At 52.0% G+C, this 27,355-nt stretch overlaps 2 protein-coding genes across 3 annotated transcripts in view; both read right to left on the bottom strand.

The window, feature by feature from the left end:
* The window catches only part of LOC310701586 (uncharacterized protein), a 127,847-nt gene that overhangs the window by 76,854 nt on the left and 23,638 nt on the right, over positions 1-27,355 (bottom strand). The window lies entirely within an intron of this gene.
* On the bottom strand, positions 2,000-17,411 carry LOC310701611 (uncharacterized protein). Of its 2 annotated transcripts, none has more exons than XM_083492769.1 (2): positions 17,392-17,411; positions 2,000-3,744 (listed from the first exon to the last, which is right to left on the bottom strand). In XM_083492769.1, the coding sequence occupies exon 2, from the start codon at positions 3,635-3,637 to the stop codon at positions 2,177-2,179; it is 1,461 nt and encodes a 486-aa protein (XP_083348895.1). In that variant the 5' UTR covers positions 3,638-3,744; positions 17,392-17,411; the 3' UTR covers positions 2,000-2,176. The 2 variants fall into 2 exon arrangements, with proteins under 2 accessions (XP_083348895.1, XP_083348894.1); XM_083492768.1 differs by lacking the exon at positions 17,392-17,411 and adding an exon at positions 4,177-4,194.

The following is a 27,355-nucleotide window of genomic DNA, read 5'->3' as shown; positions in this document are numbered from 1 at the left end:
GTGGCAGGATTAAGATTTGGGACTGGGACTTTCAGATTCAGAGCCACTTTTTGCATGAGATTTCTTCCAACTACTGGAGGAAAGTATGTCTGAGGTTTATGATTAAAAATATAATTATTACGGGTGAATTTAATGGAGTAGGATCACTGGACTATGACTAAACACTGAGGGAAAGTGTCTCAGAAGAAGGCAAAATACCAAATACTTTGTTTATATGGTTACAACAATGGATCTACTAGATCAAGGGTCAGCAGACTTTTTCAGCAGGGGGCCAGTCCACTGTCCCTCAGACCTTGTTGGGGGCCGGACTATATTTTGGGGGGAAATGAGCGATTTTGGCCCGCCCACAAAGAGGCCTGAAGATGTTTGGCTTTACCTGTCCCAGTTGTCGTCCCAATAGCCCCAGTTGGGCTGCTCCAGCCAGGTGCCAGGGCAGGGCAGGAGGCTGCGTTGGCCGGAGAAGACAGAAGCAGCAGCCCTGGCGGAGCCACGGACGGAGGCAGGGGAACCGGGGCGTTGCTGGAGCTCTTACTCACCAACTGCTGCTGCTTCCCAACCCACAAGCGGCAGCTGCGGCCGCTGCAACAAACTGCCTGAATGCCATGGGAGGAATGAAGGGGGGAGGGGGAGACGAAGAAAGCGCATGAGGAAGCAGCACGGAGAAGGGGCACAGAAAAGGAAGGAAGGGCGGAGTGAGGGAGAGGGAGGAGGAGCAAGAGGAAAACGCAGCAGCAGCCGGCAGCCAGCGTCACACCCCCTTCCCAGCGCCACCCTTCTGAGGCAGGCAGGCGGGTGAGCCGACTCCCCCCGTTGATGGCACCCGGTGTGGGACAAGATTGCTCGTCCCTGAGGAGAAAAGCGCCGCCGTGTGAGGGAGAGGGAAAGAACGTGCGTGCTGGCAATCCACGTGGCGATTCCCGGACCGTCCGCAGGCCGGATCTAGAAGGCAATTGCGCCTGATCCGGCCCACAGCCTTAGTTTGCCAACCCAGGTGCTTGGAGATTCAGACCCCCATTAGAACAAGAGTAAACATGTTCTTCTGATTCAAAGGATTCTGCGGGAAGAAGAAACATGATCTGGATATTGAAGGAACTGCCTACAGGATTAAAGACTGTAGAGATCCAGCCAAGAACTATATCAGATCAAAACTCAACATGGATGATAATGAGGGGTGAAAAGAGTTCATTGTATAGATGGAGACTAAATAAGGGTTTATTTGAAAAACACTGAATTACAACATAAATGTTAAAAACATTTGGAAATATAGGGGAGGATGAAACTTTCACTTTTACGAAGGATTTCAACCATAAAGAGAAATGTTTTACCTAAGATACTGTTTTTATTCTAAATGATACCAATAATAAATAATACAAGCTTCTTTAACGAATGGCAAAGAGATATTTCATGATTACTCTGGCAGGGGAAAAACACCAAGAATTAACTATAAAATTTCGATAGATACTAAAAATAGAGGTGGCTTCGCACTGCTAGATTTTCTACTACGAGGCAGCCTCTTCGTGTTGGTTAAAAGAATGGATATCGTTGGACAACACACTATTGCTGGATTCTCACTGGAATCTCGGTTGTAGAACGCTTCAGAAGTTGAACGTTTGGTACTTAAGTACTTAATTCGTTCCGGAGGTCCGTTCTTAACCTGAAGCACCACTTTAGCTAATGGGGCCTCCTGCTGCTGCTCCGCCGCCGGAGCACGGTTTCTGTTCTCATCCTGAGGCAAAGTTCTTAACCTGAAGCACTATTTCTGGGTTAGCAGAGTCTGTAACCTGAAGCGTATGTAACGCAAGGTACCACTGTATTAATAAAATTATCTATATATAAAGCAATTGAAACACTTCCCACACTCCTTCCATTCAAACCATTTAAGATTTTTGAGTTTGTGGTTTGTAGGGTTTCAACTCTTAAAGCTTTTCCTCCTTGCGAGTACATTGATGGTTTCTAATAACATCAGGACTGAAGCTCTATGTACGCTCCATATACGTAAGTGGTTTTCCCTTTTTGAGTTCGCTGTTTGCTAAGGTTTCGACTTATATTGACTCTCTTTCCACACTCCATACATTTATTTGCTAGTCCCCGAGTGAGTCTGTTGATGTTGTCTAAGTTTCCTGTGTGTGAAATTAGGGTTCCACTCTGAAAGAAACTCTTTCAACTCTCCATACATTTAAATGGTTTCTCCAGTGTGAGTCCGTTGATGTCTTCTAACACTTCCAACATTGGTGAAGCACTTTCCACACTCCTTACATTTAAATGGTTTCTCCCCTGTGTGAGTTTGATGATGGATACTAAGTGCTGTACCATCAATAAAGCTCTTTCCACATTCCATGCATTTAAATGGTTTCTCCCCTGTGTGAGTCCGTTGATGTCTTCTAACATTTCCAACATTGGTGAAGCCCTTTCCACACTCCTTACATTTAAATGGTTTCTCCCCTGTGTGAGTTTGATGATGGATACTAAGTGCTGTACCATCAATAAAGCTCTTTCCACATTCCATGCATTTAAATGGTTTCTCCACTGTGTGAGTCCATTGATGTTTTCTAAGTGTTCCACTGCGATTGAAGCTCTTTCCACACTCCTTACATTTAAATGGTTTCTCCCCAGTGTGAGTTCGATGATGGGTTCTCAGGTCTCTCCTCTCAATAAAACTCTTTCCACATTCCATGCATTTTAATGGTTTTTCCCCTGAGTGAGTCCATTGATGTCTTTTTACTGCTCCATTAGAAGTGAAGCTCTTTCCACATTCCATACATTCAAATGGTTTTTCCCCTGTGTGAGTCCGTTGATGGATTCTAAGTGCTGTACCATCAATAAAGCTCTTTCCACATTCCTTGCATTCAAATGGTTTCTCCCCTGTGTGAGTCCGTTGATGTTTTCTAAATGTTCCACTATCGGTAAAGCTCTTTCCACACTCCATACATTCATAAGGTTTTTCCCCTGTGTGGGTTCGTTGATGGTTTCTAAGGTGTCCAGTCTGACTGAATCTCTTTCCACACTCCTTACATTTATATGGTTTTTCCCCTGTGTGAGTTCGATGATGGATTCTAAGTTGTCTACTCTCAGTGAAGCTCTTATCACACAGCATACATTCAAATGGTTTTTCTCCAGTGTGAGTTTTATGATGAATATTCAGTCCTCTCTTTGTACTGAAACTCTTTCCACACTCCAAACATTTAAATGGTTTTTCTCCTGTGTGAATCCGTTGATGGATTCTAAGGTTTCTACTCTGACTGAAGCTCTTTACACATTCCATGCATTTGAATGGTTTCTCTCCTGTGTGAGTCCGTTGATGTTTTGTAAATGTTCCACTATCGGTGAAGCTCTTTCCACACTCCATACATTTATAAGGTTTTTCCCCTGTGTGGGTTCGTTGATGGTTTCTAAGGTGTCCAATCTGACTGAAGCTCTTTCCACACTCCTTACATTTATATGGTTTCTCCCCCGTGTGCGTGTGTTTATGTATACGAAGGTTTGAACTCCAACGAAAGCTTTTTCCACACTCCATGCATTTAAATGGTTTCTCTCCTGTCTGAGTCCGTTGATGAATTCTAAGGTCTCCACTCCCACTGAAACTATTCCCACACTCCATACTTTCAAATTGTTTCTCCTCTCTCTTTTCACATTCCATGAATTTATATGGTTTCTTTGTTATTCACATTGGACATGGCCCTCCAGAATTTTGACTGCCTTCTCCATTGTCTTCTTTCAACAGGGAGGAGCGGGGTGAAAGGAAACCTAGGAAGAGAACAAAGGAATATTACACACATCAATTAGCACCTGCTCTTATTCTGACGTCTCGTACATTCTTTCCTGCCCTCCATATGTTCCAAGTTTTTAGGAAAGACAGATGAAATAATGTTAAATAATGGTAATGGACCAACAGCCTTTCCTAACCCTTAATTAAGCATTAATGAAGCAGCATTATCTTAGAATACGGTTGAACTGTGGGGTTTACGTTTTATAAAAAGTGGTTTCTCATAGGAAAGGGAGCTGCTCTATGTTCCATGAACCTGGCCAATATTAATCAGGATCCGAAATTCATCATGAAGTTCTTCATCCGCTGCACTATAATCCTCCACCCCTTGCGCCACATTTTGTCCCCTTCGACCTCTAGATGCTTATTAATCACCTGCAGAGTCCCTTTGGCCTCAGGAGGTGCATAGTGACCATTTTGGGAGACCCATATGTAAGTCTAGTGACAAGGCTTGGTGCTTGGGGTCAGTTGAAGGAGTGCTCAGTTGGAGAATGTTCTTGGGGCTGGACCTCCATCTCTCAGCCTTGCATTCTTGAATGGAGAAAGCTGGAGATGGAGAAGGAAAGCAGCTGGAGCCTGACTGCTGGGATGCCCAGATTGAGACACCCACCCCAATTATGATTTATAATAATTATATGCCGCCGGGTCTCGCACCTGCCTCCTGACACTGGCTTATCTTAGCGGAGATTCCCTGTCCAGGCCTCTCTCAACTTTCTTCCTCCTTTGCCCTGGGTGGCCAAGGGCTTCAGGATATTCTAGCTCTGCTCCAACTGGGGATTATTTATTAAATTGTTATACCTCTCTTCATCTGAAGATCAGAAGATAAAAATATGTGTTACACTGAAAAAGGTGAGTATTAAAGGTGAATAACACTGAGTGTGGAAAAGAATAGAAAGAAGATGCCTTATGAGGAACGGCTAAGGGAGCTGGGCATGTTTAGCCTGGAGAAGAGGAGGTTAAGGGGTGATATGATAGCCATGTTCAAATATATAAAAGGATGTCACATAGAGGAGGGAGAAAGGTTGTTTTCTGCTGCTCCAGAGAAGCGGACACGGAGCAATGGATCCAAACTACAAGAAAGAAGATTCCACCTAAACATTCGGAAGAACTTCCTGACAGTAAGAGCTGTTCGACAGTGGAATTTGCTGCCAAGGAGTGTGGTGGAGTCTCCTTCTTTGGAGGTCTTTAAGCAGAGGCTTGACAACCATATGTCAGGAGTGCTCTGATGGTGTTTCCTGCTTGGCAGGAGGTTGGACTCGATGGCCCTTGTGGTCTCTTCCAACTCTATGATTCTATGATTCTATGAAGATGAAACCAGTGGTGTGTCGACCTGAATGTAATATAATAGTAATAATAATAATAACAACAATAACAACAAGAATGTGTAAAGAAGAAATCAATCTTCAAATCAGTTTCTTATTCCCTGGCTGTATTTCTCAGCCACGACTGTAACTCAGAATCTTAGCTACACTTTTTTCTAGAATACAGTGGTACCCCGCAAGACGAACGCCTCGGAAGACGACAAACTCGCTAGACGAAGGAGTTTTTCGTTTTCTTAGCCGCTTCGCAAGACGCATTTCCCTATGGGCTTGCTTCGCAAAACGAAGCTTGCCCCGCAAGCTCCGGGGATAGCGGGGAAGTGCAGCGCGTCTTCCCCGCTGTCCCCAGACCTCTTTTGAACCAAGGGGCTGCGGGGAGAAGATCGCTTCTCCCCGTTGCCAGCCCCGCAATCTCCATTGCCTTCCCCTCTCTCCCCGGACCCCTTTTGAACCAAGGGGCGGCAACGGGGAGAAGCGATTCTCCCCGCTGCCCCTTCCCTTGCTTTAAAACAGGTCCGGGGACAGAGGGGAAGGTGCGCGGCGCTTCCCTTCTGTCCCCGGACGGTCTCCATAGGAACGCATTGTTTGATTTTCAATGCATTCCTATGGGAAACCGTGCTTCACAAGACGAAAAACTCGCAAGAAGAAAAAACTTGCGGAACGAATTACCGTATTTTTTGCACCATAACACTCACTTTTTTCCTCCTAGAAAGTAAGGGGAAATGTCTGTGCGTGCTATGGAGCGAATGCCTGCGGGTGGCGGGGGGGATCTGCTGCAGTCGTGAGCAGAGGATCCATGGTTCCCCTTCCTTCCCTCCTCCGTGGTTACAAAGCATGGATCCACATGGATCCTCAGGATTTTTGCATTGGGCTACTCCAAACTCACTGTCAGATCACATGTCTGTGGCCACAGCATGAACCACAAAAATCATATATCCACTATTTCGTTTAGAATATTTTTTTTCTTGTTTTCCTCCTCTAAAAACTATGTGCGTGTTATGGTCTGGTGCGTGTTATAGAGCGAAAAATACAGTAATTTCGTCTTGCGAGGCACCACTGTATCAACTAGACATAGGAGCCAGACATCCCTGGGATTTCATCCAGACATTCCATTAGTGTGGGCAGCAGCAGCGAAGAAAGGAAGGAAGCAACTTTGGGGTCAAACCATTTCCTTCAGAAGGTCTTCCCCAGCGGCCAGCAGGGTTGATAAACTGCTCAGTGTGGACACCTTGGCTTTAGAGTGTTAGGGTCTGGATACCGATCACAATCCCTCAGAAATGTCTCAAGAACCCTTAAGATCCAGTTCCACCAACTCCCACGTAACACTGAGCCCTAGAGGAACCTTCTATGCTGAGTTGAGGCATCTCTGGCCCTCCAGATGTGGTTGGACTCAAAGAAGAAGAGGAGGAGTTTGGATTTGATATCCCGCCTTTCACTCCCCTTCAGGAGTCTCAAAGCGGCTAACATTCTCCTTTCCCTTCCTGCCCAAGGGAAGGGAAAGGACCACCTGCCCAAGTAAGGATGGCCCATGGCCAGGGAGGATGGGAGTCTTATCTGGGGGAACAAACTTTCCCCTTCTTCCCCCTCCTCTGAAAATGCGGAATGGGGGAGGTGGGGCACATTGAAGCAAGGGGGACATTGACACACCAACAAGATTTCAATATCAAGAAATGGTATTTGTGTTGCGACATCACCCAAATGTGCCTATACATGTGTGAGTAGAACAGTTGCGACTGCACTGGCCGCCAGTTAGCCGTTGGTGTTTGAAGAGAGTAGGTGTGTTTTTAGCACGACCAACTAAAAATTATGTGAAATGTAAAAGTGTTCCAACACTTTTTTACGTCATTTAGTTAAGATTTAAAAATACCAAAGGTAAGTTATTCCACTCAGTAATCAGGATTACACGTGATTTTCAAATAAGTGCAGTGGTTTTATTAACAATTGTTAGTTTTTTTGAAAATGTCCATTGGGGGGCACTTTGATACACTAAGACATGGGATGCATTGAGACGTATAAAAGTACCCCGCTTAGTGTACAATAATCTCTAAACAAGTGTCATATCTCAGGAAAAAAACAGGATCTTGTACGTTTGCTTCCGCATTGCAAGTGTTGATTTGAAGAATGTTGTTTTGCGGTTGCCAAAACCAAATTTCCCAAAAGACACATCTTGAACATCATCTCTTTGTACTTTATATACTTATATATTGACTTATGTGGATATAATGTGTAACAGAAGCTAAATGTTAAGTAATAATCTTATTTTTAGAAGCATTTTGTTTAAATTACTATTTTTTGACTACCTAATGTGCGTTCTTATACTTTTTAAAGTTTTTCCAAACTTCTGGCCCATGGGCCTTAGGGTGCCTATGCCTGGGATAGACGGTTAAATCAGGGCTCCGTCCCCTCCTTGCGCCTTCCTGCACCTCCTGCCTGAGGGGCTGCCTCAGTTTCCCTCACGGTGGAGCAGGCCCTGAGAACAGCCTTCCCGCTGCCTTCCAAAAGACAGTCATACCTCAGGTTACAGACGCTTCGAGTTGTGTTTTCGGGTTGGGCACCGCACGAAATCCGGAAGTACCAGAACAGGTTACTTCCGGGTTTCAGCCCTTGCACATGTGCAGAACCACTAAATCACGCTTTGCGCATGTGCAGAAGCACCGAATTGCCACCCGCACATGCACAGACACGCAGCGGCGTAGCGTGAGTTGTAAGCACCCGGGGCAACGCAAGTAATTTGCGCGCCCTAACCCGGGGCAAGGCAAGTAATTTGCGCCCCCCGCTGCCGCCCAAACGACGCCGCTTGCCCAGAGGAGGAGGGGGGCAGAGAGGCGAGGAAAATTCAACGGCCCAGCAGCTGCAGCAGCAGCGGCGGAGGCGGGGCTGTGAAGAGGGGCTGCCTGGCGCGTCCTCCGCGGCGAGGGCTGAGAGCCGCTGCCTGCCGGGCGCCTTCAGCCCGGATGCGCGCACAGCTCGTCGGTTCCGCGAGAAATGCGGCTCCGCTACAGCCTGCGCCCGAGGCTCTTCGGCGACTCCGGAGGCAGCAAGCGCGCCCCCCCCAGATGTTGCGCCCGGTGCGGCCGGCACCCCTGGCACCCCCCACGCTACGCCACTGCAGACACGGCACTGCGGGTTGGGAATGTGCCTCCCACACGGATCACGTTCGCAACCTGAGTGTCCACTGCACAGGAAACATGGCACAGAAGACCTTGGAGTCTCACCGTGGAACATAACAACAACAACAACAACAACAACAACAACAACGATTGGTTATACGTCACTTTGGGCTGCCCTGGGCGGTGGCGTAGGGTGTCCCCGTTACAACAGCCCTGCAAAATAGACCGGAGTTGCTGTGCGCTTTTGGGACTTGGAAGAGTAACTTACGGCAACCGTAAAGGGCAGTCCAGTGTTGAAATTACGGGGGCCTCTTTTAAATAGGGGCTGGTGTTTGAACTTGGGCTTTGCTAATGTTACGGAATTGGCAGGGGGGGCACTTGTGGGAGAGCAGGTTTCTTTGGCCGTGTCCCCCTTCCTTGCTTGCCCCTTCTGCGTTCCCATGGCAAGTCCAGCTGAATTCAACTATGGCGTGTGGTGCATATCTCCGCCTTCAGACGGAGGGAGCCAGGCAGCTTTCCGGGTCGTGTGCCCAACTTTTCATGAGCTGATATTAAATCCCAAAAGACCTACAGCTGCTTGTTACAAAGGGAGGGGGCCGATTCCGGTAGGTTAATGATATTAACTCTTTCCATGCTCATTTCTGATGCTCAGAAGCAGGTGACCCTTTCCTAGACCTTCCTGATGACATTCTCAGTCTGACACACAGTATTTACACAGAAACACGGATCAAACACAAAAAACCCTTCACATAACTCCCTTTCTAAAATACACTGAGACTATCTTATAACATATCTCCATTATAACACACAAGTTCAAATTAAATCCTAATATTTACTATTGTCAGAGCTGCTTGAAGATCCTAGCTCACGGAGGATCACGCTAGCCAGCGATCATTAAGTAAAAGTCTTTATTGAATTACAGTTTCCATTCTCACGCTGCTGCGCGCAACTCTACGCCTAGTAGCTAGGTCGGCGAAGCTCCGTCTGAGTCTCCGCCCCGTGTGCACCAACTTAATATCCTAGCCTTGCTCCACCTTTTCCGCCTGACTGTCCTCCTCTGGGTCCCTCTACCCCCCGGGGCTTCTTCCTTCCGGGATTCTTCTGACGCTGACCCGGACCCTCCTGCCTCCTTGCGCCGGGCTTTAGGACCTGGTTCCCTTTCGGGGCTGCTTACTGCGCCGCCTTCCTCTGCATTTGAACTTGGCGCGCGCGCCCAACCTTCCACTTTCCTCTTCACCGTTTCTCCGCTCCCCGATGGAGGTGTGGCCACTCCTGACTCATGCCCTCCCTCCTGTGGTGAGCTGCCAGCGCTTCCCCCCTGTCTCCCTTCCTCTTCCCTGCTTCCTGGCGGTGACGCTGGTCCCGATTTCCAGCTGCTCCCCCCTGAGTCCCCTCTGGCTCTATCTTCCTGGGGTGCCCCCCTAGACTCCCCCCTTGCCCTGGCCACTGGTGCTCCTTTCTGTGAATCCTCTGATTCACTGGAAAGACTAGGAGATCTCGGGTCGTCGTCATCACTCATCTTTTCTTCTGCCTCCTCCCCTTCGCTCTCTGTTTCCTCCCTTGCCCGTGCCTCTGCTCCTAAACCCCTGACATCCATCCCCCCCTCGAAGCCCCCCATTCCCCCCTCCCCTCCTTCCGGTGCTGGAGCTGGGGGCTGCTGTTGCAAAGGGACGAACGTCGGATATCGGTCGCTTCCCGTGGCGGGCCTCCATCTGAACTCTCCCGGGTCTTCCTCCCTGCTCTCGTCGACGACGGTCACCTTCGCTTCCATCTCTGTGCCGCCGTGCTCGAAACCAGGGTCGTCCCCGAAAATGTCCATGTCCGTCTCTCCCTCACTTCCTCCTGGCGGCGTTGCTCGTCCTGAGCATTCCAGCCACTTTCTGCGGAACTGCTCCTCTGGCCTATCATCCCACCAATACGAGGGTTCTGAGGCAGATCCCGAGGGTGACCCCTCCGGGGAACGGACGTCTCGTGTCGGTTCCTCGTCCGAGTCGAACCCCCGGAACGTGCTGGCCGAAAGCGTGGGCGTGAAAAGCCAGTCGTCGAAAAAGTCTGCTGGCATAGGTCTATGTGGGAAGAGGGCATGAAACTCGTCTTTGAGCAGAGGTTCGTCTAAGGCGTAGCCCGGCACCCAGCTGTTCGCACTGGCCGGGGTGCCCTCCTTGGCGAGAAAGTATTCTACCCCCTCTTCCCCCCATCTGGAGTCCAAAATCTCCGTGACTTCGTTGATGCGCTCCTTCTGTGCCACTCCCGCGTGCCCTGTTCTGTCTCTGGCCGGACTCGGCGCCGTTCCGGGTTCCTGGAACCTGTGCGGTGCCTTGTAGGGAGTGAGCACCGATCTGTGGAATACCGGATGCATTCTGGAACCCTCCGGAAGTGCCAGTCTGAAAGCTACCGGGTTGACCTGCTCTTCGACTTGGTAGGGCCCCAGTTGTTTATGCCCTAGTTTCTTCTTGGCCAACGACCTGGCCGGCACTGCGTGGGCTGCTAACCAAACCCAGTCTCCCACGTGGAGCTCTTCTCCAACCCTTCTGTGCTTGTCTGCTTGTACCTTGTATGCGTGCTTGGCCAGCTCCAGGTGGCGCCTCAGCTGATCGTGGACTTCCTGCAGCTCCGACGCGAACGCATCTGCTGTCTGCGGCTCCCCCTCCCCCATTCTTTCCAGTCCCGGGAAGGTTCTGGGGTGCCTCCCGTTGTTGGCGAAGAACGGCGTGACCCCTGTGGACACGTGCTTCGTGTTGTTGTAGGCGAACTCGGCAAGCGGCAGGTAATCCACCCACGTCGCAGGCTGTTGATTTGCATAACATCTCAGGTACTGCTGCATGATGGCATTGACCCGTTCCGCTTGCCCGTTGGTCTGCGGGTGTCTCGCCGACGCCAGGTTGATCTTGACGTTCAGGAAGCCCATCAGCTTCTGCCAGAAATTCGAGATGAACTGCCGCCCCCGGTCGGACAGAATAGACCGTGGCAGACCGTGAACCTTGAACACGTGGTCTATGAACAGTTTGGCGGTTTGCTCCGCCGTGGCCACCTTAGCACACGGAATGAAATGCGCCATCTTGGAAAACAGGTCCACCACCACCAGCACTGCCGTCTTGCCCCTTGAGCTGGGCAGATCCGTGACAGTCCAGGGCCACCCTTTCCCAAGGTTCGACCGGAGTTTGCAGCGGTTCCAACAGTCCGGCCGGCGGTTTGTGCACTGGTTTGGCCCTCTGGCAGGTGTCACACCTCGCCACGTAGTCTGCGACCTCCCCTCTCATTCCAGGCCACCAGAAATCCCTGGCTACTAATTCCACCGTCTTCTCCTTGCCAAAGTGCCCGGCCGTGGGCGCGTCGTGCAGCTGCTGCAGCACCTTGGCTCGAAGTTCGTCTCCCGGCACGTAGATGGCCCCTTTACGGATGAGCAATCCATCTCTTAGCTGGAAACCGTCGGCCGCTGCCTTGCCCCCTTGCACCTCTGCCATCTTTGCTTGTGCGAAGGAGTCCCCCTGCAACGCTCGTCGCACCGCCTCTAGGTCCACGGTCGCCGCGGCGCACGCCCACACTGTTGGTGCGAAGATGTGCATGGCGGCCGCTGGTGTTGCGTCCTCCAGATACTGTGGCTTACGGGAGAGAGCGTCTGCCATGATGTTGGTGTCCCCCGGGACATACTCTATTCGGAAGTCGAAGTTCGCAAAGAACTCAGCCCAACGTATCTGCCTCTGGTTCAGGAACTGTGCCGTGCGCCAGTGCTCTAGATTCTTGTGGTCCGTGCAAACCTGCACCGTGTGCTTGGCGCCGATCAGAAAGTGCCTCCACGCCTTGAACGCTGCGTGAATGGCCAGCAACTCCCTGTCCCATATGGTGTAGTTCTGCTCGGACTTGCTGAGCTTCCTGGAGTAAAACGCTCCCGGTCGCCACACCCCCTGCGGGTCTTTCTGCAGCAGGACCGCCCCCACGGCTCTGTCCGAGGCGTCTGTCTCCACCCTCATCGGCTTGCTGGGGTTGACATGAAGCAGCTGCTCTTCCGACGCGAAGAGACGCTTGAGTGCCTGAAAGGACTGCTCCGCCTGCTCTGTCCAAATGAACTTCTTTTTCTTGGAGCTAAGCGTGTCAGTGATGGCCGCCGTCTGCATCGCGAAGCCCTTGATAAACTTGCGATAGAAGTTCGCAAAGCCGACAAACCGTTGGACCTCCTTCCGGTTGCGCGGGCTCTTCCAATCCAACACCGCTCGAACCTTGGCGCTGTCCATGGCGAGCCCCTTGTCAGACAGCTTGTAGCCCAGAAAATCCACCTCCGGCACGTCAAATTGGCACTTCTCCAGCTTGGCGTAGAGCCTATGTTGCTTTAGCCTGCTCAGCACTTCCTTGACGTGTTTGTCATGCTCCTGCTGCGACTCCGAAAAGATCAGGATGTCATCTAAGAAACAGACGCACGTCTTGTAGAGAAGTCCCGCCAACACGTGATGCATAAATGCTTGAAAAACGTGGGAGCCATTTTGCAATCCAAAAGGCATAACTCTATATTCGTAGGTCCCCAGTGGCGTGAACATGGCTGTCTTCCACTCATCACCCTCCCGCATGCGAATGAGGTTGTACGCCCCCCGCAGGTCCAACTTGGTGAACACTCTGCCCTTCCGTACCTTTGCGAGGAGGTCGTCAATTCGGGGCATGGGGAAGTCCGATGGCCTAGTCACACTGTTCAAAATCCTGTAATCCACTACGAGTCTCTTTTGGGGCGTGTCCCGCTTCTTAACAAAGAATACGGGACTGCCCCCCACTGCCCTGGACTCCCGGATGAAGCCGCGCTGCAAATTATGATCAATGAACTCCTTGAGTTCTTGCAGTTCGTCCTCTGACATGGAATACAGTTTCCCTTTAGGCAGCGCCGCCCCCGGCAGCAGGTCAATTTTGCAGTCATATGGTCTGTGAGGGGGTAGCCTGTCTGCCTCCTTCTCGCAGAAAACTTCCAAAAATTCAGCGTACTTGTGGGGAATCGCTTGCAGCGTGCCTAGCAGCAGCTGCGACTCCTCTTCCTCTCCTTCCTGCCTGGGCACGATGCAGTGTTCAGCACAAAAGGAAGAGCCGAAGGTCAGCTGCCTCTGGTACCAAGCCATCGTTGGGCTGTGCTTGTCCAGCCAACTCATGCCCAATACAATGGGCGTGTCAGATAGTAGAGTGACGTTGAAGCTGATGATTTCTCTGTGATTCCCAAGTCGCATCACCATTGGTGGCGTCTGCTTCACCACTTGCCCCCCGAGCAGCTCCCTGCCATCCACCGTGACAACCTGCAGGGGCAGTGTGGCCGGCAGCAACTGCACAGCGTGCCTGTCGACAAAGTCCTGCCCTATAAAGTCCGCATTGCTGCCTGAGTCAATGGTGATTGGCACGTCCATGGTGATTCCATTGGGCAGCTGGAGAGATGCTGTGAGCCTCACTACTGGTTTGGGCGGGAGGGGGTTCACGGGCTGTAAAATCTCTGGGGACTGCGTCACTAACACGTCTGGCTGGGCCCCAGTGCCTCTTCCTCCAGCCAGACAGCGTCGTTTCCCTGCTGTGGTCCTCCTTGCTGCGTTGCTGCAGTCACCATTGCTGAGGCTGCAGTGAGCTTGTGGGGCCTCTGGGGACACTCTTTTGCCATATGCCCTGGCTCCTCACAGACGTAACACTTCCTGTTCCCTCTAGGAGGCTTCGCTTTCACTGCTGCCGGTGCTAGGGCTCTGGTTGCTGACTGAGCCCTTGCACCTCCAACCTCCATAGGTTCGGCTCCTCCTCCTGGCGGAGGCGTGGATTGCGCCCGCGCTGCTTCTCTGGGAAGGAAGGAGGGGCCCCCGGCTGGTTCGCGCCCTCCACGCCCTTCGTCCCTGCTCCACGGACGTCCTTCCAGCCTCACCCCCACTGCCAGTGCCCTCTGAACGACCTCCTGGGTGGTTCGGGGTCTCTCCCCCCTCGCGATCTCATCTTTAATCGAGTTGTGCAGCCCCTCCCAAAAGAGGTCTCTTACAGGAGCCGAATCTCTGTCCCATTCCAGGGCACTGACCAAGGCGAAAAAGCGGGCATGATACTGCCTGACGCTGGCCCCCCCTTGTCTCAGCCCATGCACCTCCTTCCGTGCAAGATCCACGTCAATACTTGATAAAAAACACCCATCCATCGCTTTAATAAAGGCATCTGCATTCTGGAGCGCCGGATCCTTATCTCTCCATAAATTGCGTAGCCATGCTTTCGCATCCCCATGCAAATGGGACATGATGAACCCCACTCTCTCTTGTTCATCTCTAAAGTCTTTATGCAGCAGTTGCAGTGCGCACAGTACGTCGGCTCTAAAGTTGGGATACTGTTGCAGGTTCCCATCGAAGTGAGAGACCAGCCCGCCTGTCCGTCTCGCCAACCCAATTCCCTCCTGCCGGGGTGTCTGCTTTGTCAGCACGTCTAACCTGACCTGGAGATCCCTGCAGGCGGCGGCTGCCTCCTCCTCTCTCTTCCTGGATGCGAGAGCCTCGGCGTTCAGTTGTGCCACTGCGTTTCTGAGTTCCTCTATCTGCTGCTCAGCCGTCATGTCGTCTGCCGTTCGTGAGCTCGCTAGTAGGCACCTGTTTCTCTCCCCTCCTCGAGGCTGTAGATGCCCACAAGAGTGAGACGGAGCTTACTGTCAGAGCTGCTTGAAGATCCTAGCTCACGGAGGATCACGCTAGCCAGCGATCATTAAGTAAAAGTCTTTATTGAATTACAGTTTCCATTCTCACGCTGCTGCGCGCAACTCTACGCCTAGTAGCTAGGTCGGCGAAGCTCCGTCTGAGTCTCCGCCCCGTGTGCACCAACTTAATATCCTAGCCTTGCTCCACCTTTTCCGCCTGACTGTCCTCCTCTGGGTCCCTCTACCCCCCGGGGCTTCTTCCTTCCGGGATTCTTCTGACGCTGACCCAGACCCTCCTGCCTCCTTGCGCCGGGCTTTAGGACCTGGTTCCCTTTCGGGGCTGCTTACTGCGCCGCCTTCCTCTGCATTTGAACTTGGCGCGCGCGCCCAACCTTCCACTTTCCTCTTCACCGTTTCTCCGCTCCCCGATGGAGGTGTGGCCACTCCTGACTCATGCCCTCCCTCCTGTGGTGAGCTGCCAGCGCTTCCCCCCTGTCTCCCTTCCTCTTCCCTGCTTCCTGGCGGTGACGCTGGTCCCGATTTCCAGCTGCTCCCCCCTGAGTCCCCTCTGGCTCTATCTTCCTGGGGTGCCCCCCTAGACTCCCCCCTTGCCCTGGCCACTGGTGCTCCTTTCTGTGAATCCTCTGATTCACTGGAAAGACTAGGAGATCTCGGGTCGTCGTCATCACTCATCTTTTCTTCTGCCTCCTCCCCTTCGCTCTCTGTTTCCTCCCTTGCCCGTGCCTCTGCTCCTAAACCCCTGACAACTATACTTAAACATGGAGCATCACAGACCAATAATAGTAATAATAATAATAATAATAATAATAACAATAATAATATTTATACCCTGGCCATCTGGCTGAGTTTCCCCAGCCACTCTGGGCGGCTCCCAATTGAGTGTTAAAAATAATACAGCATTAAATATTAACAACTTCCCTAAACATGGCTGCCTTCAGATGTCTTTTAAAAATAAGATAGCTGCTTAATTCCTTGACATCGGATGGGAGGGCATTCCACAGGGCAAGCGCCACTACCCAGAAGGCCCTCTGTCTGGTTCCCTGTAACCTCACTTTTTGCAATGAGGGAAGCGCCAGAAGGCCCTCAGCACTGGATCTCAGTGTCCAGGTTGAACGATGGAGGTGGAGACGCTCCTTCAGGTATACAGGACTGAGGCCGTTTAGGGCTTGAAAGGTCAGCACCAACACTTTGAATTGTGCCCGGAAACGTACTCAAATATTCCTCTGCAGCAAGGGAGGCAAATGGAAGCCTTCCCATTGTCTTTGTGCTTACAAATACTGCCTTAAGGAGGGATGAACAGGGTGGGCCTGTGACCTGGATTCAGGAACTAAAGTATTTACCATCACAAAAGAATGGCCAGGCTGCCCAGGTAATGCAGTCAGTGACCATTAACAGGTATCCTTGAGGACAGGTTTTCTGCGGTAGACCGCCTCCTGTGATGTATTCCTGCTGTAGACAGTCTCCTTCTGTATGATATTTGGGGGGGGGGGTCTTGGGTGGGCAATTGCAAAAGACTATATAAGGCCTTGCACACCTCCCTCCTGGTTGTGGTGAGGGGGGGGGACACTATTGCAATAAAGATCAGGCTTACTAACCGCTTTGCTTCTCAGTATACTCTGCTTGGCCTCTGTTATTTTCTCCTACCTATAAGGAACCCACTTAAGGACTATATGGGCTCTTGGATACCCCATAAGGGGAAAGGAACAGGTTTTTTCTTACAACAAAGGTCGTAAGACTATGTTTGGTTGGCACGCTTATTTATGGCAGGATAAAACTAAAACACACAAGAGCTCTATGAATCAGCTTATTCAGAAAATCCTTTTTACAGTATGGGATAAATATAATAATATGCTGGAAAGAAAAACACCTCTTTGCCTCCAACCCACAAAAGCGACAGCTTTTTAAAAAATGCAATAGGGAAGAAGCAATGGGCAACTTACAGAGATCTTTTGGACTTTTCGGAAGAAGAAATAAAACTGAATAAACAGGATGAGGAGGGAGGTGTGGTGGCGGATTGGTTTCAATACCATCAAATCATCTTGTTTGGACAAGATAAAGGGAGAGGTTTTTGGACTGAAAGTTCACAGTTTGAAAGAGATATTATTGAGAGGAAAGAGAAAGTGTTTCCCAAATTTCAGGTAGAAAACTGTCCAATCTGAAGAAGTGTGCATGCAAACGAAAGCTCATCCCCAGAACAAGCTCAGCTGGTCTCTTGGGGACCCAGCCAGGCCCCCCACGACCCCAGGGAGAATGGGGGGCCTCAGCCCCACCCCCAGCCCTGCTTGGGGTCCTCCTTCCCCTTCCCGCCAGGGCAGCTGAGCCTCTCTCGGCCCCCCAGGAAGGAGAAAGGGGAGTCTGGCGGGGCTGCTGCTGCTGCTGCCCAGGAGACCTTGCAGGTCTTGGGTCCCCCCTTCCCCCCCCCTGGGTCGGGGCCTGGATCGGGGCCCCTGTCGACGGGCCCCAGGGAGGGCGCTCTCCTTGCGGGGGGGTCTCTTCCTCCTCCTCCTCCCCCCTTGTCCCCCCCCTCCTCTATCCCCCCCCCTTTTCTCCCTCCCCCTTTACCTCTTGGTCCTCCCCCTCCCTGGCTCCGGATTAGTCCGCTCTCCTTGTCTGCAAGAGAAAGGGCGACGGGGGGAGGGGGGGCTCTTCAGCGACGCCCCTCCTCCTCCTTTCCCTCTCTGGCCACTTCCGGCGCGTTTCCCAGCGCCACTTCCGGCGCCTTTCCCGACGCGCGTGTCCCTAGAGCCACGTCTGCAAGAGCAGCCCCCCCTCCCTGTGTCCGGAGGGGAAGGCGAGGGGGCGGCGCTGCCTCTGGCCTCCTGCTCTGGGGGCTCCATGGGGACCCGGCCCCCGCCCCCCAACTGGGCAAGTGGAGGCCGGGGGAGGGTCTCCTTCTGGGCCTCCTTCTGCATGCCAAGCCCTCAGCCGGGGTCCTTCTGCAGGCAGAGCAAGGGCTGCAGTGCTGAGCTTCGCCCCCCGACAGCCCAGCCCAGCTTCAAACACCAGCCCCTCTCCCCCCTGGATTGAGAGGTGTTCTTGAGTGTGGCCTTGTCACTCACATGCAAGACCACAACAGTCCTGTGAGAGGAAGGGGGGGGAGCATTTCTGCAGGCTGATGTCCATCCATCCATCCAGCTGCCCAGGCCCCAGCACCTCCCCCTAAGAGGGAAGGGTCCCAGTCTGGAAATCCCCCCTTCCTGCTGGAGATGAGGCAGGGAGGGATCCAGACAGACAGAGGCGCCCTTGCTCTGGAATTCCTTTGCCAGCAGGGAGACTTCAAAAGCCCCCCCCCATGCCTCCCCCCTCCCTCATTTAGTAGGGAGACTTCTCATCTTGTGGTTGGGTCATTTCAAATCCAGTTTTTCTCTCTCTCCCTGCAATTTTAATAATGTTGTTGCTTTCCTTCTTTAAATTATTCTGTTCACTAGTGATATTTCACACAGCGTTTGTGAATGAAAAGCAATTCTGGCTCTTATGATCCCTGCAGGGTATTAAGTGTTGTTCTAACCTCCCTATTGCAGGTGGAAAGAGGAATGTGGGGCTTGCTTATAATATCTTAGGGTAGCAGGATTAAGATTTGGGACTGGGACTTTCAGATTCAGAACCCCTCTTCGCATGAGATTTCTTCCAACTATTGGAGGAAAGTATGTCTGAGGTTGTCAGGGGTTCAAGAGCAGAGGCGAGGGCAAGGGAGGAAACAGAGAGCGAGGGGGAGGAGGCAGAAGAAAAGATGAGTGATGACGACGACCCGAGATCTCCGAGTCTTTCCAGTGAATCAGAAGATTCACAGGAAGGCGCGCCAGTGGCCAGAGCAAGGGGGGAGCTTAGGGGGACACCCCAGGAAGAAGGGTCCAGAGGGGGCTCAGAGGGCAGCAGTTGGAAATCGGGGCCAGCATCACCAACAGAACGCAGTGGAGAGGAAGGGCGCCAGGTACCGAGCTATGGCAGCTCACAGCAGGAGGGAGGGCATGAGTCAGGAGTGGCCACACCTCCATCAGGGAGCGAGGAAACGGTCAGGCGGAAAGTGGAAGGTTGGGCGCGCACGCCAAGTTCAAATGCACAGGAAGGTGGCGCAGTAAGCAGCCCAGAAAGGGAGCCAGGTCCTAAAGCCCGACGCAAGGAGACAGAAGGGTCCGGGGGGTCAGCGTCAGAAGCGTCCCGGAAGGAAGAGACCACGGGGGGCAAAGGGACCCAGAGAAGAACGGTCAGGCGGAAAAGGTAGAGTAAGGCTAGGGTATTTAGCTGGTGTACAGGGGGCGGAGACTCAGACGGAGCTTCGCCGGTCTAACCCATAAGACGTAGAGTTGCACGCAGCAGCTTGAGAATGGAAACTGTAACTCAATAAAGACTTTTACAAAGTGACCACTGGCTAGCGTGATCCTCTGTGAGCTAGGATCTGGAAGCAGCTCTGACAGAGGTGATACGGAACGGAAGGGGGGGGCTCCTTTCCCCCTTCCTTCTAGGAACATCCGAGGCCCCGCTTAACTGCTGACGGCCCCCCACGGCGAGAACAATGGATCCGAAACCAAGGACCTCCTGTTACAATGTATCCATTCTGTTTCTGCTTTTGCCCTATAGTACAGAATGGGTTTGAAATCATTGAAATCTTTAGAAATTGATATAAAATCAACCGTAACTCCGATTTCTTCGCTCTCAGTGTCATTCAACTCAGTTCCCCGTGGACTCCATGATGCTATCCCTACTTCCATAATTCCCGAAGCGGCAGGTCACGTACGCAGGAACTTCTTAATTCGCCAAACCTTCCCTCTAGGCAATATTAGGTGGCAGACGATGCATATCTCTGACCCATTGTCTTGCCACCACCGGTACTCAATAAATGTGTATCTATGTATATTTCCTGCTCCGCATATCCCCCCTCCCTCATCCGAAAATGCTAATTAATGTAATCCCACCTTTTCATAATGTATTCATGACGTGTAAAGTATATTCATGATGTAACTTGTGAAACCCAACCTTCCCATAATGTATTCGTGACGTTTCATGCACTGTATTCTGGGATATGGAGGGAAATTTCAAAAGTTCATGTCACCCCTTTCTCTGGGTTCAATCTCGCCTTGAACCTGTTGCGCAATAAACTTGGACCTTCTGCAGTTTGCTCCTGTGTCCGGCTGAGCTCATTTTCTTCCACAGGGACCCACGGACTTAGTCCGATGAGCTGGGTGGCAGAGTAACCCCGCACCCAGATTTTAGCCGTAACAGTTGGCGCCCAACGTGGGGCTTGTGGTTCTCCCGAGCTGCTGACTGGGGGCCCCGAAATCTTCAGCCGGCTCCAGGCCATTTTGCCTGGGAAGATCCTTTTGGACCCCCAGCCATCTTCTGGGCGGTAATCGAAAGCCCTAGGAGTTCAGCCGGGGAGCAAAAGAGGGATCCAGCCGGCTTATTCATCGATCCCGGGATCATCATAGAAGACGCGTGAGTATAAGGAAAAAGGAAAATCCAGTGCACTGGTGGGAAGGGGGTGGAAGTCTCCTGGCAACTGAATTCTCTGCCCTCCTCTCTATCGCTCCTTCTTGCCTTTCTCTTGGTCCGGTTAGTGAGAGAGACCGTGGACCGCTGCTCAACCCGAAAGGGGGGTTCTGAGCTCTATCCCTTTTCCTTAAAATCTCCAGCCAGCCGCACCAATTGGGAGCCCGAAAGTAAGACGGAGAGACCCAACTTGAAAGATAGCCGACTCTCTGCAACGGGCATCCCAGTTGAAAGCAAGGGGTTGGAGCTCTCTTTCCGAACTTCCCGAGCGTCCTTGCTAGGGGGCAGGAAGTGGTCTTGCCCCGCACCCAGATTTTAGCCGTAACAGAGGTTTATGACAGAAATATAATTATTACGGGGGAATTTAATGAAGTAGGATCACTGCACTATGACAGAACACTGAGGGAAAGTATCTCAGAAGAAAGCAAAATACCAAATACTAATTATTATGGGTGTATTTAATGGAGTAGTACAGGGGTGTCAAACTCAAATTCATCGGGGGCCGCATCAGCAGTTTGGTCACCCTCAAAGGGCCGGTTGTATCTGTAGGACTATGTGTCCACTCTTTATTATCATAAATTATTGCCACTGCATTCAATTATTACTGTTTTTTGTAATAATGTAATAATGTAAGTAATTCCCGCTTGGATTACTGCAACGCGCTCTACGTGGGGCTACCTTTGAAGGTGACCCGGAAACTACAACTAATCCAGAACATGGCAGCTAGACTGGTGACTGGGAGCGGCTGCAGAGACCACATAACAACGGTCTTGAAAGTCCTGCATTGGCTCCCAGTACGTTTCCGAGCACAATTCAAAGTGTTGGTGCTGACCTTTAAAGCCCTAAACGGCCTCGGCCCAGTATATCTGAAGGAGCGTCTCCACCCCCATCGTTCTACCTGGACACTGAGGTCCAGCACTGAGGGCCTTCTGGCAGTTCCCTCACTGCGAGAAGCAAAGCTACAGGGAACCAGGCAGAGGGCCTTCTCGGTAGTGGCGCCTTCCCTGTGGAACACCCTCTCACCAGATGTCAAAGAGAAGAACAACTACCAGGCTTTTAGAAGACATCTGAAGGCAGCCCTGTTTAGGGAAGCTTTTAATGTTTGATGTATTTTAATATTCTTTTGGAAGCCGCCCAGAGTGGCTGGGGAAGCCCAGCCAGATGGGTGGGGTATAAATAAATTATTATTATTATTATTATTATTATTATTATTATTATTATTATTATTATTTATCCCATGAGTCCTGTATCTAGCAGTATTTTGCTTTTGTCTTCCCGGTACCCACATGCATCACACCAATTTTAGTCCAGGCAGTAAGTACTGGTACCTTACTCAAGACTCGTTAACATGCTGTAACTACCAAAGCCTGATTTCCAATACGTGCTTTCGCGTGTGTGGGTGGCATTTTAATCCACATTAGTGACTGACAAGGTGAAACTGGAGCAGGGTAGTGATTCCAAATCACCGCCACATTCAGAATAAAGGCTTGCCATCGACTGGTGTATTTGTCTCATCGGTATTGTAACAATTCAATTCGAACTGTAGCAGGAACCCCCCACCCCAATCATTCTGTTTGCACAAACTTCACACACACTCACACACTACATACGCCACATTTCTGTTATAAATTCATAGAAAATCAACCATACATCGGATTTGCACTGTTCCATTTTTATTTTACTCCATATGACAAGGACTATCAAAGGGGGGGGGGGCTTGGTTGTGGTAAGCCATAATCCCTTCACCATCCCAGCACATCCACAGGAGCCCTGCCCAGTTGCTATGTCAACCCTGATAATCCCAGACAGAAGACAATCAAAATCACAAAGAACTTGCATATGGGAGTGGATTCAGCACAGACTGAAACAAAGGACAATGATCAGATCTTCCCTCTGGGGGCAGGAAACTGCAAACTCCCCTTTGTCTCCTGGAAGTGACTCATGAGCAGGGAGAAAGGAAGAACAAGCCAGGTGACAGGACACTCAGGTTACCACCACAACTCCTCCCTCAACCCCTCCTTTCTGTAAAGTATGCATGATGTCAACCCCTTGTGTAATGTATGCATGATGTCAACCCCTCCTTTCTGTAATGTATGCATGATGTTTCTGGGGGTGGGCTTGACCTGGAGGATGGGAATTTCAAAAGTTTTTATAAGGTCTGGCAGACCATCTTTCTGGGTCTTTCCTCTCACCTGCAAGTGAGGGGAGCACCCTGTCGCGACAGTCTTTCTTCAATAAAGACCAAGCCTACAGGCTGCTGTTTTGCTCCAAGTTATCCTGGTTGGTGTCTTTACTTTTTGTCCAAGGGAGCCCTCAGATTTTTCCGTTAACAGTTGGCGACCACGAAGGGACACTTGGTTCTCCTGCAGAGGTGAGGAGGGAGATAGAGGGGATCAGGCGCCATTGGGCAACCTTAGCCCAGAGATCCTTCTTCCTCTCCCTGCCTCCTCTTTGCGGGTGATAATCAAACGTCACCAAAAGCTCAACCAGGGGAAGCAAAGGCGAGGTCAAGCCGGCTAAAAAGAAAAGGATCCCGGGATCCGCGGGGGGACATCTTCGAACGTGAGTATGGTTTGAAGTAAATACATTGGGAGGGGGGTGGAAAAGGAACATCTCCACGACAGCCAGACTTTCCTTCTATCATTTCTGACGTTACGCCTCGGAGTCGGCCAGGTACGTTCTCTCTCTCCCCTTTTCTCCCCCGATTTTCCCTTTCGGAAAGTGGCCAGGAAATCGCGGGACTTTACTGTCTGACGTTGTCAGGGGTTCAGGAGCAGAGGCGAGGGCAAGGGAGGAAACAGAGGGCGAGGGGGAGGAGGCAGAAGAAAAGATGAGTGATGACGACGACCCGAGATCTCCGAGTCTTTCCAGTGAATCAGAAGATTCACAGGAAGGAGCGCCAGTGGCCAGAGCAAGGGGGGAGCTTAGGGGGACACCCCAGGAAGAAGGGTCCAGAGGGGGCTCAGAGAGCAGCAGTTGGAAATCGGGGCCAGCATCACCAACAGAACGCAGAGGAGAGGAAGGGCACCAGGTACCGAGCTCTGGCAGCTCGCAGCAGGAGGGAGGGCATGAGTCAGGAGTGGCCACACCTCCATCGGGGAGCGAGGAAACGGTCAGGCGGAAAGTGGAAGGTTGGGCGCGTGCGCCAAGTTCAAATACACAGGAAGGTGGCGCAGTAAGCAGCCCGGAAAGGGAGCCAGGTCCTAAAGCCCGACGCAAGGAGACAGAAGGGTCCGGGGGGTCAGCGTCAGAAGCGTCCCGGAAGGAAGAGACCACGGGGGGCAGAGGGACCCAGAGAAGAACGGTCAGGCGGAAAAGGTGGAGTAAGGCTAGGGTATTTAGCTGGTGTACAGGGGGCGGAGACTCAGACGGAGCTTCGCCGGTCTAACCCATAAGACGTAGAGCTCCACGCAGCAGCTTGAGAATGGAAACTGTAACTCAATAAAGACTTTTACAAAGTGACCGCTGGCTAGCGTGATCCTCTGTGAGCTAGGATCTGGAAGCAGCTCTGACAGTAAGCTCCGTCTCTCATTGTGGGCATCTACGGCCTCGCGGAGAGGAGAGAAGGCGGGTGCCTACTAGCGAGCTCACGAACGGCAGACAATATGACGGCTGAACAGCAGATAGCGGAACTCAGAGAAGCAGTAACACGACTGAATGCCGAGGCACTTGCATCCAGGAAGAGAGAGGAGGACGCAGCTGCCGCCTACAGGGATCTCCAGGTCAGGTTGGAAATGCTTACGAAGCAAGGGCAACTGACACCCAAACCGGAGGGGATTGGGTTCGGGAGACGAACAGGCGGTTTGGTCTCTCACTTCGATGGGAATTTGCAACAGTACCCCAACTTTAGAGCAGATGTAATGTGTGCACTGCAACTGCTGGACAAAGACTTTAGAGATGAGCAAGAGAAGGTGGGATTCATCATGTCCCATTTGCATGGAGATGCTAAAGCGTGGCTGCGCAATTTGTGGAGAGATAAGGATCCGGCGCTCCGAGATGCGGATGCCTTTATTAAAGCGATGGATGGGTGCTTTTTATCAAGCATAGACGTGGATCTTGCCCGGAAAGAGGTACATGTTAAAGGTGATTGATTTAGTGCTCAGATAAATCTTGGCGTCCAGCCCGCTTCAACAGAGAGGCGTCCAGTGGCTCCTGGCCAGGCCTCAGACTTCAAAGGCCACATTCCGATGTTCTGAGCAAAACGCAGAGATCAGCAGCAGCAAGAGAAAGCCCCAAAAACTCCAGTGCCTGCTTCAGTGTGCTCAAACAAAGTCCACTCAGGAGCTTAGCAGCTAAAAGCAGTTTTTATTTACAGCAGACTATCCATTGTCGAACAGCATCGTGAAAACACGTCCACTCTCCTCAAAAGCGAAAGTAGAGAGTCAGAACAAAGACTTGAGAGACTCGGAAATGACGCAGAGTCTCCCCCCTCCCAACAGTAGGCAGGACGTACACTCTGAGCTGTTTAACCCTGTAAGCTCAGGTTCCCTTCACAAGGGAAGCAAGGGAGGGCCAGCGTAAGACAGTACCATGCCCGCTTTTTTGCACTGGTCAGTGCCCTGGAATGGGACAGAGATTCGGCTCCAGTCAGAGACCTGTTTTGGGAAGGATTGAACAGCGCGGTTAAAGACGAAATTGCAAGGGGGGAGAGACCCCGGAGTCACGAGTCAGTGAAGCAGTCCCCAGAGATTTTGCAGCCCACAGATCCCCTCCCGCCCAAACCGGTAGTGCAGCTCACTGCATCGCTCCAGCTACCCAATGGCCTCATTCTGGACGTGCCAATCACCGTTGACTCAGGAAGCAATGCGGACTTTATAGGGCAGGACTTTGTCGATAAACACGCTATACAGCTGCTGCCTGCCACGCTGCCCCTACAGGTTGTCACAGTGGATGGCAGGGAGCTGCTAGGGGGGCAGGTGGTGAAGCAAACGCCGCCTATGGTGATGCGCCTGGGAAATCACAAGGAAGTCGTCAGCTTTAATGTCACCAGACTGTCGGACACGCCTATTGTCTTGGGCATGAGTTGGCTGGACAGACACAGTCCGACGTTGGCTTGGTACCAGCGGCAGCTGGTCTTCGGCTCATCATATTGCGCTGAACACTGCATTCTGCCCCGGCAAGAGGGAGAGGGGGAGGAGGCACAGCTGCAGCTGGGGACGCTGCAAGCAATCCCCCACAAATACGCGGGATTTTTGGAGGTTTTCTGCGAGAAGGAGGCGGACAGGCTACCCCCCCACAGACCTTATGACTGCAAAATTGACCTGCTGCCAGGGGCGGCGCTGCCCAAAGGGAAGCTGTATTCCATGTCTGAGGAAGAACTACAGGAACTCAAAGAGTTCATAGATCATAATTTGGAGCGCGGTTTCATCCGAGAGTCCGAGGCAGTGGGGGGCAGTCCTGTATTCTTTGTTAAGAAGAAGGACACGCCCCAAAAAAGGCTTGTGGTGGACTATCGCACCTTGAACAGTGTGACCAAGCCATCGGACTTCCCCATGCCCAGAATCGACGACCTCCTCGCAACGGTACGCAAGGGTCGCGTGTTCACCAAGTTGGACCTGCGAGGGGCGTACAACCTCATTCGCATGCGGGAAGGAGATGAGTGGAAGACAGCCATGTTCACGCCCCTAGGCACCTACGAATATAGAGTTAGGCCTTTTGGACTGCAAAATGGCTCCCACTGTTTTCAAGCTTTCATGCACCACGTGTTAGCGGGGCTCCTCTACAAGACGTGCGTCTGCTTCTTGGATGACATCCTGATCTTTTTGGAATCGCAGCAGGATCACGACAGACACGTCAAGGAAGTGCTGAGCAGGCTACAGCAGCATAGGCTTTACGCCAAGCTGGAGAAGTGCCAATTCGACGTGACGGAGGTGGATTTCCTGGGCTACAAGTTGTCTGACAAGGGGCTCGCCATGGACAGCGCCAAGGTTCGTGCGGTGTTGGATTGGAAAAGCCCACACAACCGGAAGGAGGTCCAGCGGTTTGTCGGCTTTGCGAACTTCTATCACAAGTTTATCAAGGGCTTTGCGATGCAAACAGCGGCCATCACGGACACGCTCAGCTCCAAGAAAAAGAAGTTCATCTGGACGGAGCAGGCGGAGCAGTCCTTTCAGGCACTCAAGCGTCTCTTCGCGTCGGAAGAGCAGCTACTGCATGTCGACCCCAGCAGGCCGATGAGGGTGGAGACAGACGCTTCTGACAGAGCCGTGGGAGCAGTCCTGCTGCAGAAGGACCCTCAGGGGGCTTGGAGGCTGGGAGCGTTTTACTCCAGGAAGCTCAGCAAGTCTGAACAGAACTACACCATCTGGGACAGGGAGTTGCTGGCCATTCATGCAGCGTTCAAGGCGTGGAGGCACTTCCTGATCGGCGCCAAGCACACGGTGCAGGTCTGCACAGACCACAAGAATCTGGAGCACTGGCGCACGGCGCAGTTCCTCAACCAGAGGCAGATACGTTGGGCTGAGTTCTTTGCGAACTTTGACTTCCGAATAGAGTATGTCCCGGGAGACACCAACGTCATGGCGGATGCCCTATCCCGTAAACCACAGTATCTAGAGGAGGCGACGCCAGCGGCCGCCATGCACATCTTCGCACCGACAGTGTGGGCGTGCGCTTCGGCAACAGTTGACCTGGATGCGGTGCGACGAGCGTTGCAGGATGACTCCTTCGCGCAAGCAAAGATGGCAGAGGTGCACAGGGGCACGGCTGCGACCGACGAGTTCCAGGTGCGAGATGGATTGCTCATCCGTAAAGGGGCCATCTACGTGCCGGGAGACGAACTTCGCGCCAAGGTACTGCAGCAGCTGCACGACGCGCCCACTGCCGGGCACTTTGGCAAGGAGAAGACAGTGGAATTAGTCGCCAGAGACTTCTGGTGGCCCGGAATGAGGGGGGAAGTCGCGGACTACGTGGTGAGGTGCGACACCTGCCAAAGGGCCAAACCAGTGCACAGACCGCCGGCCGGACTGCTGGAACCGCTGCAGACTCCGTTCGAACCATGGGAGAGAGTGGCCCTGGACTTTGTCACGGATCTGCCCAG

The sequence above is a fragment of the Podarcis liolepis genome (assembly GCF_965112155.1).
Source record: "Podarcis liolepis genome assembly, chromosome: 2".
Classification (NCBI taxonomy): Eukaryota; Metazoa; Chordata; class Lepidosauria; order Squamata; family Lacertidae; genus Podarcis; species Podarcis liolepis.
The sequence above is the reverse complement of the archived record's forward strand: the minus strand, read 5'-3'. Positions and strand labels throughout refer to the sequence as shown.

What these genes read in the sequence shown, in the direction of transcription:
- LOC310701611 (XM_083492769.1), bottom strand. Translation starts at nt 3,637, where the DNA reads ATGGAATGTGAAAAGAGAGAGGAGAAACAATTTGAAAGTATGGAGTGT.